At 38.0% G+C, this 20,000-nt stretch overlaps 1 protein-coding gene across 3 annotated transcripts in view; it reads left to right on the top strand.

The window, feature by feature from the left end:
* Positions 1-20,000, top strand: part of NCKAP5 (NCK associated protein 5) — a 1,523,932-nt gene that overhangs the window by 1,330,254 nt on the left and 173,678 nt on the right. For all 3 annotated transcript variants that reach the window (XM_044074934.1, XM_044074933.1, XM_044074932.1), the window contains 2 exons: positions 6,213-6,530; positions 18,961-19,097. In XM_044074934.1, coding sequence (XP_043930869.1) covers positions 6,213-6,530; positions 18,961-19,097 — 455 coding nt within the window. The remainder of the gene's footprint in view (positions 1-6,212; positions 6,531-18,960; positions 19,098-20,000) is intronic.

Here is a 20,000-nt window from a genome sequence, read left to right as displayed (position 1 = left end):
ACTAAAAATCAGTCCGACAGCTTTCATATCAGTACTGGTGCTATAACTGGAGGGTTCATTTTACACATGATCAGCTAAAAGAATGATGTTTTGTTTGTCTCCAGCCTGCTGTATCCCTAAAGTCATACTTCAACTAATGGGCTCCATATAAAAGAGATATGGGTTACTGAGTTACAAAGCACAATTGGAGCATGCCCAATAGTGGCTAATCAATTTTCCATCCATCTTTAATCTTCAGCACAGAGAGTAAAACAGTAACTTGTTGTCCAAGGCCTGCAATGTTATATTCAAGGTTATGGAGTCCTAATGATAAATTATAACCACTACTAGCAGAACTGATTTAATATGATATCACATAAGAACTTTATCACTATAATTGTGCCCTTGAACTTATATTTACTGCAGTTTATCCCTGAATTGTTCTTTTTAACCTTAGAATACTTTGTATTCTACTGAGAGAACCAACATCTCCCCTTTCACATATACCTAAATACAGCAGCTAGGTTTTAAGACACCACATTTTTTTCTCTTGCTCATTTCTCTACTAGCACTTAATTTCTGTACCTGCTCAGGTAAGTAGATACCCCATCCAGATGTACTTTTCCCACTAAACCTCACAGTGACATTCAAAGTGCTATGTTACAGTGTTTCAAACTTCAACCAACTGTCCTTACTGAAAAATGATTCATGTTCCAGTACTAGCCATTGAAAGCAGCCTAAAAGTGCCAGTTCATATATTTACTGAATAACCAGTCCAAACTCTACTTGCCTTTAATATAAACACTAATCGCTATATAAAGGTTATCCAAAATGGAAATAAAGTAATTATATAATATTTGGATAATGTACAGCAGTAAACGTCAATTAGCTTTAGAAAATACAGTGGTACCTAACTCAGTTCTGTGTGATAAAATATGCCTAATCCATATCAGTTGGTAATAACTTGGATTTCAGATTTCAAGGATTAATTGGCACATATCCAAAGAACTGAAAATTTTCCACAATCAGTTTAATTACTGTTGTTGGCTCTTCGTAACACTTATCACGTGCCTTGAAAGGACAACAGAGTCAACTAAAAGACTTTCAGCTTTTCCTTGTTAGGGGTTGCCACAGCGGAATTCCGGTCCGCTTGTGATTGGCAGTGGATTTTTATGGTGCTGAGTTGCCAGCCTGACACCCAACCTTCAACGAAGGTATGCCCATTCACGCTCACACCTACCTGCATGTCTTTAACATCACTCGACCGTGGGGAGGACATGCAGACTCCACACAGAAGGCGTTCCTGCCGAGAATTGATCAGGAGAACCTCTTGCTATTAGGCGACAACACTAACCAGAGCACCACCGCATACAGAGTCAACTAAAAGTAAATTAAATAAAATAAATCCTGCTTACTATGCTAGAATACTAATATTGGTATTCTTATAAGTACAGCATTTGTTTACTTAGCTTTTACAGTATACAGAAATGTATCACATTAAGCTATAATTGACATTTGCAGCACTGTCACGTTTACTGCAAAAAAATTAAACAAATGTGTGGTGTGGCACTCAGCATTGCTGCATCACAGTACTATGTTTCCAGATTTAGGTCTGAGGTGAAGCTTCATCTGTATGAAATTCATATGACATTTTTGTGTCATCCATGTGCGTTTCACACTTCCCAAAAGGAGAGAGTGTGTGTGTGTGTGTGTGTGTGTGTGTGTGTGTGTGTGTGTGTGTGTGTGTGTGTGTGTGTGTGTGTGTATGTGTGTGCATCCTGAAGTAGGCTGGTACTCTGTCCAGCATTGCTTTCTCTGCCTTACAGCCACCAAATGCCAGAATGAGTGCTCCCTTACTTCATTTTTGTTGAGACCTGAAATGTTGTCAAATGTTTAGAATGAAAGTGTCCTTACAAGTAACATGATAAGTAAAATGACCTCATTCAGCATTTTGTATCTGGATCAGCAGTGTTCAAAGGCAACATTTTATGTCAAACTATACATCTCTAGAAACTCTTATAAGATTACAAGTCTCTTGTTAAATATAATGCTTGCACCAGTGGCTAAATCATTACATTTCTTAGCTTTGTACATGCTTCTCTTTACGTTTCAAATTTGCTGTTTTTCTTTTTATAACTACTGTTACAATTTTACCCAGAGCATTGTCAATTGCAAACTGTTTGGAAGACAATGCCACTTAGAAGTTAATAATTTGTGAATAACTCTTTGAGTCAGATAGACTCTGAGAATGACATTGAAAGCAAGCTCAGCTATGCAACTCTATCAGAGGTCAAATGCTTTAGTATTAAGCCACAAGGGAATACAGAACCAAAGGAGAACAATAAGTGAAACATAGCCAATAGCAGTCCAGAAACAAACATAAGGTTATGCATAAGATAGAAGAATAACTATACATGCTTTTCTTATTAGCTTGGACCTCATATCTTTCTTACCACAGCTTTAAATAATTGGTGGTTTATAGTTTCATACTCCCCTCAATTTTTGCACTGCATTGATTCGCTGGGTACATATATATCCTGTTTTCTTCTTTTTTAAGACAGTTGGCTATCACTTTTGCACTTAAAAGGAACAAAAGCATAAAGCAAAAATAAATTGACGTAATTTATAACCAGTTAAGAGTTTGAAATTTCAGCCATCTTTGTCAGCTCACAAGTGATTGACATTTTCTTTGCTAAAACCCACCTTAGCTTACACTTTCAAGTGATCAAACGAATACAGTAAAATTCATTGAGAAATCTGTCATTACTGTACCTCTGTAACTGTGTAAGTAGCCTTATTCCTATTTTGTTAGTTTCATTTAATTAAACATCATCTGCATAATCTGACCATTAGTCATATGTCAGAAATATATTTAAAGCTATTCCTTGTATTACACAAAATAATTAGCCTGAACATGAAAACTGTGTTCAAGTGATATGAGTTATATTCATTTTTTCATATTAGCTCTGTTTTCTTCACTTTCTTGATCAAACTGGATCTTCTTCATATCTTAAAATTTAGAAATCCCTCCAGTTACACTTGTAATCTCAGCTGTTCTCAGTTTTACTGATACTTTCTTACAAGTGGTCTTTCAAACATCAATGAAAAATGTTGTATTTTTGCAGCTTTTCACAGATTGTATATTTAAAAAAAATTAAAAGTAAAAATAATACAGAAAATCTTTCCTGGGGATTTCCAAATAAATTATAATCTGTTATATTTTCAATTGCTAAATAAAAAAGTGATAACAGAGCTATAAATCTGGTATAAATGTATGTTATACAAAGAAATAAATAGATAAATAAGTGAACCTGACCTCATTTGTTGTTATTCTTTCAGACAAACATTAACAAAATGTCTGCTGAAAGTAGTGCAACTCAGATTGTCCTACCTTACACAGTTACACAACAAGATAATTGCATAGTCCATCAAGCTCCACTGCACTGATGAAAAACATTCTTTACTTTTGTAAACTTTCCCCAGGTAATTTAACCTCTAAGGATGCTGTATTAAGTAAGGAAGTGCAGAACTACATTACTCTACATGGAAAGGTCTAGTGAAAAATGGCCTGTCTTTCACATATGCATCTCTGTTATTTTTCATTAAAAGAAATTCAAGGAATGGTACCTGAGTGTGGTTGTAGAAGAAGATGATCAGTCATACCATAACTAAATAAATAAATGGCTTCCGAATGTTCATGACTTTTTACTTTTTTCGTTTTAAGTCTTCGTGGATACATTCTGGCCAATAAAGTGGGGTTTGGCTATATTGGCCTGAATGTATCCACAAAGACTTAAAAAGAAAAAGTAAAAAGTCATGGACATTCAGAAGCCATTTAGCTGAATCACTTGATGTACTTAAGGGGTCATTTGCATATATCCCATGGGCCTCTATTACAGGAGGTTTAAGGTATCACACAGTGAAAAATCTAGCTTGTCTAGGTTTTTCTTATTTTTATATATGTATAGACACACACACACACACACACACACACACACACACACACACACACACACACACACACACAATATATAGATATAGATATGAACCTATCATCATTATCAAATGCTCCAAAGAGAGAATCTAAAGGATTGAAAAGACAAAAATAATATTTTTGCAGGATGCGGAACTCCTCTGCACCCCACAAATGGGGAGCTGTGCCTCTAAAACCACACGTTAATTTTATATACCAACTAAGAGATCAAATCCCAATGCTGTAAAAGCAAATTCTCAGACCTCACTGTACTGCAATTTCACATGCAAAGCTGACAACAGGCTGAAAAACAAGACAAAAAGAGCCACTCCCCTAGTTTAGTGCTCCTCACCAAGATCTACTCCCCACTGTCACTCCCTTAGCTGTTTAGCTGAGTTCATGAATGCTCATAAATACAGGAAGTACACTTCTTGATCCCGCACATAACAGCTTGCACATGGGCAGTGCATCCCTTGCTTTGCACTTGTTACGCTTCTGAAAATTACTGACAATAAAGTGGAGGTTGTTTTTGCATGAGATGTCTAGTTTTGGTAGACAGTCTTGGAGAATTTCAGCATTTTCTATTCAAATTGTCATAGTTTGTAGTATTCTGCCCTATATTCTTCTCACCACCAATTCTTTCAGGTATTTAAATGTTGGCACTCGTATTAGTCTGTCATGATATTGAGTAATTCTGAAGGGCCAGTCAGTGTGCTCATGGAATTATATATGTGCAGGTAGGCGACTTCAGCAACTTTTTTTTTTGTAGCTTCAGTCTAAGAAAGAGTGTTACAGCTGTTGCCACTTTCAGACAGTTAGTATAAGAAAATCAAGTCTTCTTTTGTGAGTCAAGAAGATACATGACTGAGATCTTATTCTGATAATGCAATTCGTCAATCAAATTTTCCTACACTACAGACTGTAATTTTATTTTAGTAGACCAGTTCATACCTCTATAGGTAAGTACTAGGGGAGCTGCCCTTGCAGGCCATTTTATGCTTATCCAATTTCCTTTAGCAGGTGAGTGCCATACCCTGTATTTTGTCCCAGTACCTTAACCGTTATGCCAATCTGTTGCTTGTTTAAGTCTGGTTATAAACTCAGTCTTTCTTTCAGGTTTTCTTTTCATTCCATCTTTCCTTCTTTCTTCTAATATTCATATTTATTAACATACAAACCATGGTGTTAGCTTTCTCATACATTCCTCGATAACCTTGTCTTTGACTCTTACAATTTCTTTAAACCCTAAAATTTGGATCAGATGTATACCGTAGAAAAAAGAAAGGGTGGAGTATCATTGTCCTTTCAACTATTACATTTATAACAGTACTTTTTAGTTAAACCTCCTTTTGCAAGGTCAGTAGTGACCCCCTCACACAATGTAATAGGTATTCCTTCTGTCTCCTTCAGCAGCGGTGATGTGGTAGATACTGATAGAGAAGTACATTGTAGAAACAACCATAATGACATGCTAAGGTAGGTTATAGCATGCAGCTATGAATCAGTTTTTTCATTGCTTGTAATTTAAATAGGATGTGTGTAAAATATTTAAGCATCTTAAATGTCTTAACAAATTAAGTGAATCATAAATGATGGAAATGTATCTTTAATAAAAAAGTAGAAGTCTGTGTCTCAGATTGTTTTAATCAGTAGTAAACCTTGAATAGTAGGATCCCTTGATTGAAAGATTATATGGAAACTGCTGAAAGTATCAGGAAAAAAATAATAAATTAAAGATTTTACTATTCAAAAAAAATAAATCTTTAACAGGAAATGATAGTGGAGAATTTCATTAAATGTCATGTTGTTTTTAATAGCACTGAATATGAAAAGCTGTGTAAACAGAGAGATCTGTTCAAACATCTGCTCTTTCATTTTCTCCTTTGACGCTGCGTGTGGTTTTGACAACCTGACAAAGCTCATGTGATAGTTCTGAGACACATCCTTTCCTTTTCCAGTAAAAACATGTTTGCAGTACGGTATTAATTTTGCTATCATGAAGATATACTGATTGTTAGCCATTTCAAATTTTGAACAGCTCTTGAAAATAATTTGAGTTCATGTTTACTAAATGAATTTACCACGTTTAACTTGAAAATGGTACTTTTACCTTTCTGTAATACCTTGGTACAATTACGATACAGCATTTTCTGTAAAAACTATTTTATTGCAGTTACATCATGCAATAAATTGTGTTGCTTCTGCTGCAATCTGTTCCCTTTTTTCTTTAATCCATTATATTTTTTTTCTTGCATCACAGAATCTAGTTGCCAGATGAGAACGCTGGACAGCGGTATAGGTACATTCCCTCTTCCTGATTCAACATTTAGAACCAATGGGCGATACTTTATAAAATCCAAATCTAGCCTGGAGTCTGAGGCAGTCATACCTCCTGAACATGAATTTCTTCATTCAGGCCTTCCTACCAAAGCTAGGACCCTTGAGAGAGAAGTGCCTATAGTCCCTGAAACCTACTGTGCTGTGGACAGCATTGTTAATCATTCTTTGTCAGATCCTACTGTCACGGAAAGAGTTATCCAGTCTTTTCAGAGCTGCCTTCCTAAGCCAGCCACCTCAGGTAAGTTTCAATATTTACATGATATACAAATGCTATTTATTTAATTACAAAAGTGGTACTATACAGAGACATACAGTTTAGTATGCTATATATGTGTCAAACTGATGCAATATAGCTCAAGACATTTTGAGATGCACATGCTTTGTATTTAGTAGCAGTTCAAACATAAAAGTGGCAGATCGTATGAAACATGACAACATCACACAGCAAATGCTGCTATGGAAATAATCACAACTAATGTCTGTTATTCCCTGAAAAGATTTCGACTGAGTCTGTGGTTCACAGACTAGTTCAACACAGCAGGCAAAGTAAAGCTTTCAAAAAAAAACAGTGTCTGTCTGTAATTGGGTAGCTAGCTATCCTCGGATGCTTAAACCTGGTTGCTGGTCTTAAACTTTCTTAAGCATGTTTGCCAGAGGCAGAGTTTCCCAGAGTCTGTTTGTATGTTTCATGCTGCAGTAACGTGCTTGTGTTTAAATTTTGTCATCTATGGCTTATCTTGAAGACTGAAATATTTGCACGTGTGTGTGTGTGTGTGTGTGTGTGTGTGTGTGTGTGTGTGTGTGTGTGTGTGTGTGTGTGTGTGTGTGTGTGTGTGTGTGTGTGTGTGTGTGTGTGTGTGTGTGTGTGTGTGTGTGTGTGTGTGTGTGTGTGTGTGTGTGTGTGTGTGTGTGTGTGTGTGTGTGTGTGTGTGTGTGTGTGTGTGTGTGTGTCTGTGTGTGTGTCTGTGTGTGTGTCTGTGTGTCTGTGTGTGTGTGTGTGTGTGTGTGTGTGTGTGTGTGTGTGTGTGTGTGTGTGTGTGTGTGTGTGTGTGTGTGTGTGTGTGTGTGTGTGTCTGTGTGTGTGTGTGTGTGTGTGTGTGTGTGTGTGTGTGTGTCTGTGTGTGTGTGTGTGTGTGTGTGTGTGTGTGTGTGTGTGTGTGTGTGTGTGTGTGTGTGTGTGTGTGTGTGTGTGTGTGTGTGTGTGTGTGTGTGTGTGTCTGTGTGTGTGTGTGTGTGTGTGTGTGTGTGTGTGTGTGTCTGTGTGTGTGTGTGTGTGTGTGTGTGTGTGTCTGTGTGTGTGCATAGCATATAACATTGTGATTTAAGTGATTATTCTTTCTCCAAGTTTGGCTCACTTTAGAAATAATGGCATGGATGGTGAAGCCCTCAGATTGTATGTGCAATTGGGTTTGGCCTCCCTGAAAAAAAAATGTTTTTTTTCCAGTTTTATGCATAACACATTTGTGTAAAATGTACTGTTTAATGCATGTGTTTAGATATTACCTGTACTATAGAAAACAGTTGTGCTATATGTACCCTGCATTTGTATTTAATGGAGCCGGATTTCAAAGCTTAGTAATGGAACCATGTGGAATACATATCTTAAGAGGCCACCTGAGTCAGAAAGAGACACAAACACCATAAGCAAAGATAAGTAAAAGTTAATTATTGCTCCTTGTTTTCTGCATATTGTTTGGGGGCTGCTGCTTGCCCCCCCTGCAAAAGGGTTTAACCATTTGCAGTCAATGATTCACTTCAATATTTCTGTATGTTGATGATTTTCTATGCTTCTATATACATATGTGTATATATATATATATATATATATATATATATATATATATATATATATATGTGTGTATATATATATATATATATATATATATATATATATATATATATATATATATATATATAATATATATATGCATATATTTATATAGGTTTACCTAAAATGACTGAAACTACATAAGGTCAACAGTAAAAGACTAACAGAAAAATAATTAAAAGTAATAACGTACAAAGTAATAAGACAGAATTTACAAAATTGAATTTATACTAGTGAGGTCTTTGTGCCCTTTCCCCCCCTGCTGTGTGACTTCAGACTTCATATATATAAGTAGCCAGGCACTTGGGGTGCAGGGAGGCTTGCCCCCCGCAAAAACATTGAAAATGTGGCAAAATCTAAGCACTGAAAAATCTGGGCAATCTGTGTGTGTGTGTGTGTGTGTGTGTGTGTGTGTGTGTGTGTGCGTGCTCACACATGTGTGTTCACGTTTATGCAAGAGTGCCCGTGAAGAGCTGAATTAATGCTACTCATTCCGATAAGGTCTACTAAAACATGAACATGAATTCAAGCCACTTAAGTACTAGTTTGGAAGAAAACAGGCTACCCTGAATCCAAATAAGAAAAAAGTCCGACTGGAGTAAATGCTCTGCGGTAAACAGCAAAAATAAAAATAATAAACAAGAATATAACCGTAGAGCAAAACAATGAAGGGGATTCAGTCGTTCCAATCATACTTGCAAAGTCCCATAAGCCAAAGAACATCAATCCAAAGAATAACGAATCCAAATTATTCAAGAAATAAAGACCAGGTTTATTGCAACATGACAAGGTTAGTGCTTTCGCTGAAATAGCTTCTTCAGACCTTATTACAAACAAGTCACTAAAACAGGTTGTTTAAATACACAAAAAGGCACCAAAACAGAAAACACTCCTTAAAGAAATATAGACCTATGCTAAAATCAACTCAGCATTAAAAACTACATGTAGTGTATATAAAAAATAAAAACATCTAAATATGCACATATGCATATAGAAATATGCACATAGACCTTAATGAGGGGATGGACAATATCATTAGCCTCAGAAATAATAGAGCCATGCCTTATTTTTCTGAAGGGGCATCTGGGGTCTATACAGTAGATATCAGTGAACAGCATGCCTCGGACACTTTATTAGAACAGAATCAACATGTTACTTTTCCGATTTATTATACCAAATATATTGGTCCTATTAAGGATGTTTTCATTAAGCACTGGCACGTATTGTCTGTGGATTCCACTGTCAAGGAACTTGTTGGAGACAGACCTAGGTTTGTGTATCGTAATAAGAAGAACCTTAAGAATTTGTTATGTTACCCGAGAGCCAACCCTCTTCGTTCATCAGTACAGGGACCTTATATGGTACCCTGTCATAGATGTAATTTTTGTTCCTATATCCTCGTTGATCCCATTTTCATTTATCCTTTTGGATCTGGTGCGTACACCATTCGTGTACGGGGCAGCTGCATGTCCAAGGACGTTGTATACCTAGCATCCTGTGCAGCTTGTCCGGCTTACTATGTAGGCAAAACGAATCGTGTACTTAGAGACAGGATTTGTGAACATGTTTACCATACAAGGAAGGGCCACCTTTATAATGCACTTGCTAAACATACCCAAGAGGGTGGTCCACATCATCAATTTAAGTTTAGGATTTTAGAACAGATTTCCAGAACACACAGGAGGGGTGATATTGAAAACTTTACGGAAGTCAGAGAGATTAGTTGGATAATTAAATTTAGAGCTGATGTGTCACCGGGACTTAATGGCAAAGTTCCTTTACTTTTGAAGTCCAGAAGGTTGCGACACTATAAATGAGTTTTATTAGCACATGATTATTGTATTTTTATTTCTTTGATATATTATATGTGCATATTTAGATGTTTTTATTTTTTATATACACTACATGTAGTTTTTAATGCTGAGTTGATTTTAGCATAGGTCTATATTTCTTTAAGGAGTGTTTTCTGTTTTGGCGCCTTTTTGTGTATTTAAACAACCTGTTTTAGTGACTTGTTTGTAATAAGGTCTGAAGAAGCTATTTCAGCGAAAGCGCTAACCTTATCATGTTGCAATAAACCTGGTCTTTATTTCTTGAATAATTTGGATTTGTTATTCTTTGGATTGATGTTCTTTGGCTTATGGGACTTTGCAAGTACGATTGGAACGACTGAATCCCCTTCATTGTTTTGCTCTACGGTTATATTCTTGTTTATTATAAGGCTACCCTGAATGATGTAAAAAGACACTTAAAAATGCTACAAAGCTAAGTGATGCTGATTTTCCCTTATGCAACATTTATGATGAAGAATCAACTTCTTTAATGTCAGAGAAATAGAGTGAGTGAATGTGGAATCCATTCATATGTCAGCATTGTTTGTTGTTTCTTTCGTGGTAGATTTTTCAATACGCTTTACTTTGCCTACAGGGAGGTACCTAGGCAACAAAACATTTCTCTGTGGTACTTTTGGTTGGAGACACATGGCTGATGTGAAATTTAGCTGCAGAGAAATATGGCCTTTTTGTGAATTCCCTGTGGGCAAAGAGAACACACATTGCCTTGCCCACAGATTTAATAACCAATTGCATGGGGGCAGAAGAAGTGAAGTGTGTTGTGCTCAGTGTACAGTACATGCTTATGTAACTACAGCATGTAGAGGTATGCTAAAGCATGGAGAAAATCCTGCATGCTGCTGTAGTCACTGTTCTGCTCCAATATGCATAGTAGGTAATATTCCCTAGGCACTGTGAATGAGGGTAGTGGTCCACACACCCCAATTGTAAAGGCACTGCCCCTTGTGCACTGCATTTTTACTGCCACTGACATGTACTCTGGCCAGCCTGCTATGCTGCCAGATGTCTCTGTTGCCTTAGGGGCCATGGACATTAGCCCCCCCCTGTGCATTTGGTTATTGAAGTTGTGGGCATGGCACCACATTCTTCTCTTTGCTCACAGAGATACTTCTCTGCAGCTTGAATGTCATTTCAGCCATGTGTCCCAAACCAAATGTACCACAGGGAAAAGTCACACTGCCTAGGTACCTGGACCCCTGTCCATGGCTTTCCATATAAGGCTAGTTAGACTAATGGGTATGTAGATGTTCTTCGTGTTTCACTGTTGCAGTCATTACATTGGGTAATCTGCTGGCAGGTTGCCCTCATTCGGCCTGAATTCCAACGTTTTGGGTCCTGCATCAGTTTCTGTCTTCTCTTCTATGACATCAGGTCATCAGGGGTAGAAAAAATGCATCTGCTGCCATTTTCTTTAGTCTTTCTTGCCGTGCTGTGCCTGAAGCAGAAGCATTTTCGCAAGTGCCATTCGGCCAACTACTGAAAAATTGAGTTTGAGTTTCAGAACCGAAGTCCTCTTAAAGCTAAGTACTTCATTGGGGAAACTTTTTTCTTGCTTTTTACCGATGTCAGAAAAAGTTAATAATTGTATTATTTGTGGGAAGCAAATACCTCATAAGGATTTTCATTTATACTGTATTCCTTGCCTAGGCCCTGATCACAATGTGCCTGGTTGTCGGTTTTGTGCTAGATTTAACCAACGCACTATTTAGCGATGGTATATTTTTGCATCAAAGTATTTTGGAAGCAGATTTAACTACCCAGAAGTGTCGTCGGATAGCAATCCGACTACCGGAGTACATAAAAAATGCAAGGAAGAGGACAGGCAAAGGCAGTCGAGATCCAAAACCGATGACGAAGCTTCTCCTAAGCCAGTCGCTGGTTTGCCGGTACTCAGTGAGGTGCTTTCGCAGCCCCTGATACCCGCTACCTTCGAGTTGCAGGCCTCTACCGACACCCATGTGGAGTCAGGCATGCCACAAGATACTCAAGGTATTGGACCGATGGATGTATCTCCCTCGGATGGGTCCAGAGCCGCTGAGCAGGCACCGGCTTCTGAGGGTGTATTCAGACCTCATCATTTATATATCAAACCGACGACAGCTGCAAAACCAAAGACAAAAGCAACTTCTAAAACTAAAAAACTGACACATGAGCCACGTGCACAGGCCTTTATGCCTAAAAAACAGATGATCAAAATGGCTGAAGACCTTATTACCTTGATCAGGGGTTCCCCCTCCAGATAAGCAGCCTAGGCAAGACACTGATTATGAATCTTCAGATCAGGTTTCTATTTTTGCTGATTCCTCATCTGATCAGGAATTGTCTATACCTCCCTATGAGGATTCTGATGCTGAGGAGTCTATTCCTTCTGCATCTCCTCCTGAGGATTATTCATTTGGAGAAACCTTGCATACTTTGAGGGAGCATTTTCACTGGCAGAGTCAAGATTTCTCAGAATCAAAAAAGAAGCTCAGAGATTTCCTTCTTCTCCCTCAGCACAAACCTTTAGCCATCCCCCCTGTTTTAGACATTGTGGATGATGTGTTTTCAAGCTTGACCCCTGACTCCTTACCTCCGGCTCCCGCTAAGCCTGACAAATACTACAGGGTACCTGACACATAAATTTTTATTTAGAAACCCTGCTGCTGATCCTGAAACTATTTCATAGGGTCCAAAGGGCATTAAGGCCTCAACAGCAAAAAATCTTACACCCTCTGACAGAGATTCAAGAGGACTAGACAGATGGGGAAAAAAGGTTTATACATCTGCAACCTTGGCAATCAGGGCCTTAAACTATCAATTTCATATGATTAAGTACCAACAACTTGTTATGGGATTGCTGAAACAGAAAATGATGTAGATTTCAGAATGTGCAGAAAATAAAGAATTGGAGAAATTATTGCATGCAGCTGAGCAAGTTGGAAAGCATACTTTGCAATGTGGTTTTGATTCTTTAGAGGACTCCTGCAGGGCCGCAGTTACTAGATCTGTGATTAGGAGGCATGTCTGGTTAAAGGAACAAAATTTACCTGATCATGTTATTAAATTGCTAGATGCACCTTTACAGCATGATTCTCTGTTTGATATTAAGGCAGAAGAGGTTCTAAAGAAAATGGAAGACAAAGCTAAGTCTATGCAAACTGTTAAAGACTTCTTGCAAGTGCAGCCAGCAAGATTCATTAGACACTGGCTTACAAAAAATTGGTCCTTTCCTGTGTCAGACAGAGCTCAAAGGGACAAATCCAGGTGCCCTAAGGGTTCCAGATACCAGGCGCAAGATTCATACAGGTCAAAGCAATGGGGCACCTCCACCTCCAAATCTGGAGGGGATAAAGAGCAAACCTACAGAAAGCAATCCCAATGACTTCCCTCTGCCTACATCAAGCACTTATCTTTTGGCAACACCCATAGGGGGAAAATTAACACTTTTTGCTCAAAATTGGCAGTTAATAACCCAGGACAGGTGGGTACTAAACATCGTATCACAGGGATACAGGTTCCATTGTCAGATTCTGCCAATGGCAAATGGTTGTTCAGATCTACCAAAAAATCAATGGGCAGAGGCACAGAAACAGGTTACGTCCCTCATGGATATGGGGGCCATTCTGGCAGTACCAGAACAGGAAAAAGGACAAGGTTTTTACTCAAGACTGTTCTTGGTACCCAGAAAGGACAAGGCCTGGTGGTCAATACTAGATTTATCGATTTTGAACACATACCTGGACATTCCAAAATTCAAAATGCTGACTTTGCAGCAGCTTCTGCCCATGCTGGGCAAGAATGCTTGGCTGGTGACTTTAGACCTAAAAGAGGCATACCTGCATGTCCCAGTAAGGCAATTGTGCAGAAGATACCTCAGATTCAAGGCTGGCTTAATGCATTACCAATTCTCTGCACTGCCCTTTGGCTTATCTACTGCGCCCAGGGTCTTTACAAAGTGCCTGGCACCAGTAATTGCATTTTGCAGACAAAGAAGTATACAAATATAGCCTTACTTGGATGACTGTCTCATTCAAGCAGAAAACAGAGACACTCTTCTTTGACACCTGGCATTTGTGAGAAGTCTTCTAACATGCCTAGGGTACACAATAAATGAAAAGAAATCACAACTGGTACCCTCTCAAAAGATAACATTCCTGGGTGCAAGCTTAGATACAACTGCCCAGATGGCTTATCTCATGCAAGACAAGCAAAAGCAACTGACTACTTACTTCAAACTGATGGCAACAAAGACCCTGTCTTCTGCAAGGCAAATTCTGCAGGCTCTGGGCTTCATGGTATCCTGCATCCTACTAATTCCATATGCAAGACTGCATATGAGGAAACTTCAATGGTACCTAAAGAGTTTATGGAGTCGACATTCACAGAGTCTGGAAACGATGATTCCTCTCATTCCCTGCCTGCAACAGGAGTTTATATGGTGGGCAAAGGCATGTCACCAAAACATGGGATGGCCCTTCACTCTACCCCCTGCCAGCCAAACCTTAACAACAGACGCATCAGATTATGCCTGGGGAGTCCACATGGCAGGAAGATGCATTCAGGGCATATGGGCACCAAAACAAATGCATCTACATATCAACCAGAAAGAGATGCTAGCTATTCACAATGCCCGAACAGCCTTCAAGGACTGACTTCATCCAGGACAACTACTGATAAAGACGGACAACACCACAGTCATGTGGTACATAAACAAGCAAGGGGGCACATACTCATACCCCATTTGCAGATTAACCATTGCACTGTGGGACACAGCTTTAACCTACCAAATACATCTTCAAGCTCAATTCCTGCCAGGGAAAACAAAACACTCTGGCAGATGATTTAAGCAGAAACCTTATGGATCCTCAAGAGTGGAAACTAAATCCACAAGTCTTCAGCATGATAACAGAGAAATGGGGGTGTCCAAACATAGACCTATTTGCTTCTCCTCAAAATTATCAATTGAAAAGATTCTGCACAAGGACTTATCACAGACAAGCATGGAAAGTGGACGCCCCTATCCTTCAGTTGGAAAAACCTATTTGTTTATGCCTTTCCTCCTCTGCCTCTTCTACCCAAAGTCCTCCTGAAAGTCAGACAAAGAAGCCAAAGATGATATTAATTGCCCTGGACTGGCCCCGCCAATACTGGTACCCTATCCTAAGGAACTTGTCTCAATACCCAGCTTGGACCTTGGCTCAAAGACCACAACTACTGTCCCAGCAAAACAACCAGATCCTGCACAATCAACTACAGACTCTGAACCTGGCAGCATGGCTAATCATGTAGTCATACAAACAACACCTCTCAGTAAAGCTGTAATGGATGTCATTCTGGAAGCCAGAAGGCCTAGTACTAGAAAATCTTATGCTGACAAATGAAAGAGATTCTGTGCTTGGAATCAAGCGCATGGAACTGATACAGCAGAACCAAATATTCCTCAGATATTACAATACTTAACTGAGATGCTTGATAAAGGCCTATTTTTCTCATCAATCAAAATCCACGCCTCTGCCATTTCAGCTCATTACAATACAGAGCCACCAATCTTTTCTCATCCTTTATTAAAGCAGTATCTTAGAGGAGCCAAAAATTTAAGGCCTCCTAGTAGATCGCCATTACCTGCATGGGACCTCAATTATGTGTTGGAAAAGCTCACCCTGCCTCCATTTGAACCAGCTGTTACCGCTGATCTAACGTTCTTATCATGGAAAACAGCTCTGCTGCTAGCTATTACTTCAGCAAGAAGAGTTTCAGAGCTACAGGCCCTCATGGCTGTAGAGCCTTTTATCATATTTTACCCAGACAGGGTGTCTCTGAGGACAAATCCTACTTTTATGTCTAAGGTGGTGTCCACTGTGGCCCTTAACAAAACAATTAATCTGCCAACTTTCAATCCAAATCCGCAGAACAAGGGGGATAGCATTCTGCATTCCTTGGATGTACACAGGCAGCTAAGATTCTACTTGAGCAGGACTAAGGCTATAAGAAACACTGTGCAATTACTAGTGTCATATGCTGCAGGATCAGAAGGAAAGGTTATTTCAAAGCAGACAATTTCCAAGTGGATAAGCCACTGCATCCGTTTCTGCTACTTACACCATGGTAAACCTGTGCCCAACGGCATTAGGTCTCATTCCACCAGAGCTGCAGCTACTTCAGCAACCTTTTTCAGAGGCGTACCAACCAAAGACATTCTAGAGGCTGCTATTTGGACTTCTGTTCACACCTTTACAAAACATTACCATTTGCCTCTCTACTCTAAGTCCAGGGCAGGCTTTGCCATTGCAGTGCTGCAGGGCCTTATAGCCGCACCTAATACTGTTTAGCTCCAGCCTCCCAACCATAGCTTTGGGATTCTACCCAAATGTAATGACTGCAACAGTGAAACACGAAGAACATAGTACAGTTGTGTACACTTACCATAAATGTAGATGTTCGAGTGTATTCACTGTTGTAGTCCAGGTTACCCTCCCTCCATCCCCCTGTCATTCTGAAATGTATCTTTCCTTCTCTATCCTCTACAACCTATGTGGTGTATTTGCTTGTAGATGAAGGTTAAGTTTATATCGATGCATGTATATATATAGATATGTATATAATTGTGTGGAAAGGAACTAAGAATTGTGTGAAAACCCAAATTTATAGAGGCCGATAGAACTGACTAAACAAAGTAAACAGCTCTTTGACCAATGAAGCAGCCTCACTTATTGTCTTCCTGTGTGAACCCCAGCTGAGACAGACCAATTAAATGCAAAATGAAGCTATAATGACTTCATATAAAGTTACTAATAATGACATATGAACTGTCTGCTGGGAATCATTGACAGTGCAGCATTTTCGGAGTTAAATCCTGATTAACTTAACTAAAGGGCAATTAAATGAGATATTGTTCTACAGTCACTTTTGAAGTCATAGTTCTGAAAGTATTTTTTTAAACTGCCAAAATACTTGATGTGATTAATGTTTCTAATCTTGCCATTGTTATAAAATACCGTTTTTATTTTCTGAATTACTGAAGTGCTGATTACAGTTGCATTTAGCCGCTTAATTATTTCAGACTTTATTGCTGACTAGTGTCTTTGTTTTTCATTGTTTCTGCTTGCATAACAGTAAGCATGATCTGTAAACTGAAATATATGCAGACTAACTCACTTCAGTGGAACACTATGTGCCTCAGCCTTTTATGTCTCACATTTATTTATTTATTATTTATTTTTCATTTGTTAACCGGGTAGTGTCCGACTGGGCCAGGAGTCCGTTTTCAGTGGAGACCTGGGAAGAAAAGCTCCAACAGATAAAACAATAAAACAATTAAGAAGTTAAGTATAACAGGTGATTATTACAGGTGATACAGGCATAGCTAGGAAGCTAGTATACAACTACATTTCAGTATGGTTAGAGTTCAGATTTATACATTTAAAGTGCATAAATTTAGTTGACAGAATGACAGCATCTGGCTTGGGAGAAGTAATAGAAATTACAACAAACAGTTACTTCTAGCTGAGAATACAGTGTTTGCTAGAGAGAAGACATTATTGAACAGACAGGGAGAGAAGGCATTATTAAACACATACTAGATAGTAGTTTAAGCACTATAGATCACTCTTTGTTATCAGTAAATTTACAGAAAGAATCTGTTTTATGGGGAAGAAATTGATTTGATTAAAATGCAGACACCCAAAATAAAACAATAACAACAACAACAATAATAATAATAATAATAATAATAATAATAATAATAATAATAATAATAATAATAATAATAATAATGTGCTACACAAGCATGAGTGGCATCAGTTATTTGATTATACCATATTAAATTAATGTGTTTGACCTGTACTCTTAACTCCTCTTGGTTTTACTTGCCACTAAGATATACTGCTTTGCATATAGTAATATACTGGTGACCACTAAACACATGACCACATCATTTTTTTGTTATAGTGTTTGTAAGAGCAAGTGGCAGTTTCTTTCACATTTCTGTTAAATGAATGACATTTAAATGGGCTATAACTGTCACTTAGAAATTTCATTCACTGTTTATAATATATCATTTGCTACACGGATGCATACTTTGTAAATTATACACAAATTGTGACACTTTCTTTATTAGGAGTACTAGAAGGGCACGTATCAAACCTCATAGCTGTTCTTGTTTTAGCTGTGAAACTCACAATACCTTTTGAGCCAGCTAAACTAAGCTTTGGCTGTGCAGCTTTGGCAAGCATCCTTAACTTTTTAATTTCAAGTTGAAGAATGAATCTAAAAAGTATTGCATTGAAGTAAATGTGTAGTTAATTATGGTACAGCGGTGAGAAATTCATAAGAGAAGTCTTAAGGTATAGATTATATGCCCCATGCTTGAATGGTCACATGTGTGACCTCAATTCAGTGGCATGCTACAGACTAGGCTCAGTGATTAAACACTGTCATTATAACAAATTGAACTGCAACTGTGAAGCATGGCTTTCTATAAAGAGTAAAGGACTATCCAGATCTTACTGTTAACATCCAGTATGCTTACAGTGCTCTGCTTAGCTTCTTAATTAAATTGTCATGAAAGAAATGCAAAAATGCACAGTGAAGAAGAATGTAGAAGTGAATTGGTATTCTTTTCTAGCATCAGATGTTGGTGTTTAGTGAAAACTATTGTGTCAGTCATTTCTGCTTTGTCTTTGGGAACATGCCTTCTTCATTCATAAAGACTGTTTATTTTATGCTTAGTAAAGAGAACCATTGCCCTATTGTGTTTGTTTTGCATATAATTCTATTTGCCTTTTGAAAGTGCTTCATCAAATTGTGTTCTCTGTAACTGTGGAAATAAGATTCACCCTCTAATTACGAGTCATAATTAGACACATTCTAGGGACTGCATTGTTGTGATTTCCACAAAAGGTGTGCTTCACTGTGGGTCAGGACACGTTTGTCAGTTTTTCTGTGACTATAGAGACAGCTTTGATTACAACACTTTATTTGACAATGTACCTCTGTTTTCTCATAAGGTATAGAAATTCATAAGAGAAAGGACGATATTAATAAGGCCTTCACATCTTTCACGCATCCAGACATGACTAGGAAACAAGCAGATAGGCAAAATAATGCGCAACAGCAGATCACCAAGCAGTCTGCAAAGTCACAGGTATTTTTTTTACTAAAACATATGTTATAATAAAGGATACATAATGGTTCTGAATTATTTGCAGAAGTCATCAATCTTGTAATTAATAAATTATATCAAAAATGAATGCTGTACTTTTTGAATTATCAAGTCTACTGTTTGGGGGAAGACATTTAAAGAAATATGAATGATAGAGACGTATGTGTAAATAGCAGAAAGAATGCAAACGTCAGTGATATTTGGACAACTACTGGCAAATCGTAATTGCAATGCATTTGAAAACATTGTGAATTAAAATGTTAACACAGCAGTCCTGCACCCAGTGTTAGCAGTCCTGGGTATAGAAAGTGGAAAGATCCTTTTGGAAATTAACCAGACTGGTGTTTGTATGCATAAGACTGAAGTATCATATTTGCAGCGTCTTTTATGTGTGGATTAATGCCCACACTGTGACTGCGTTCTGCTTCCCTGCACTCAGAATTCTGCTTGTTATATTACTAGGCCTACAGAAGAAAGGTCAGTCGAACAGGATTGAAATAAATCAAAAGTGACTCTCCCCAACATTTCTAAATATTAGTTTCAAATTAAAACATAAAAGGATGCAGTATAACATACAAGCAAGAGGAAAATTATACGAGTCTTACACCATAATTCTGCATAGATCACAACAAGCAGAGCTGACTCCCTGAAAGGTCGAACAGTAATGTTGCCATGCTTATATATGCAGAATGTTTTATCTGCAGGAACTTTCTGCAGCAATGATAGATTATAAAACAAATGTTTAAGCATTTCTAGTTTTCAAAAATTGTGCAGTGAATATTTTTAGACTATAAAAATATCTAACCGCTTTGTTTATTATCGCTTATTATCTCCATGCCATCCCCTTCTTGTTTTCTTTAAATGAAAGGGAAAACCTCTTAGGAT

This window comes from Protopterus annectens, chromosome 6.part0, assembly GCF_019279795.1.
Source record: "Protopterus annectens isolate FY-2018-M chromosome 6.part0, PAN1.0, whole genome shotgun sequence".
NCBI classification, from domain to species: Eukaryota; Metazoa; Chordata; order Ceratodontiformes; family Protopteridae; genus Protopterus; species Protopterus annectens.
Note: the sequence above shows the minus strand (reverse complement) of the source record. Positions and strands in the feature narration are given on the sequence as shown.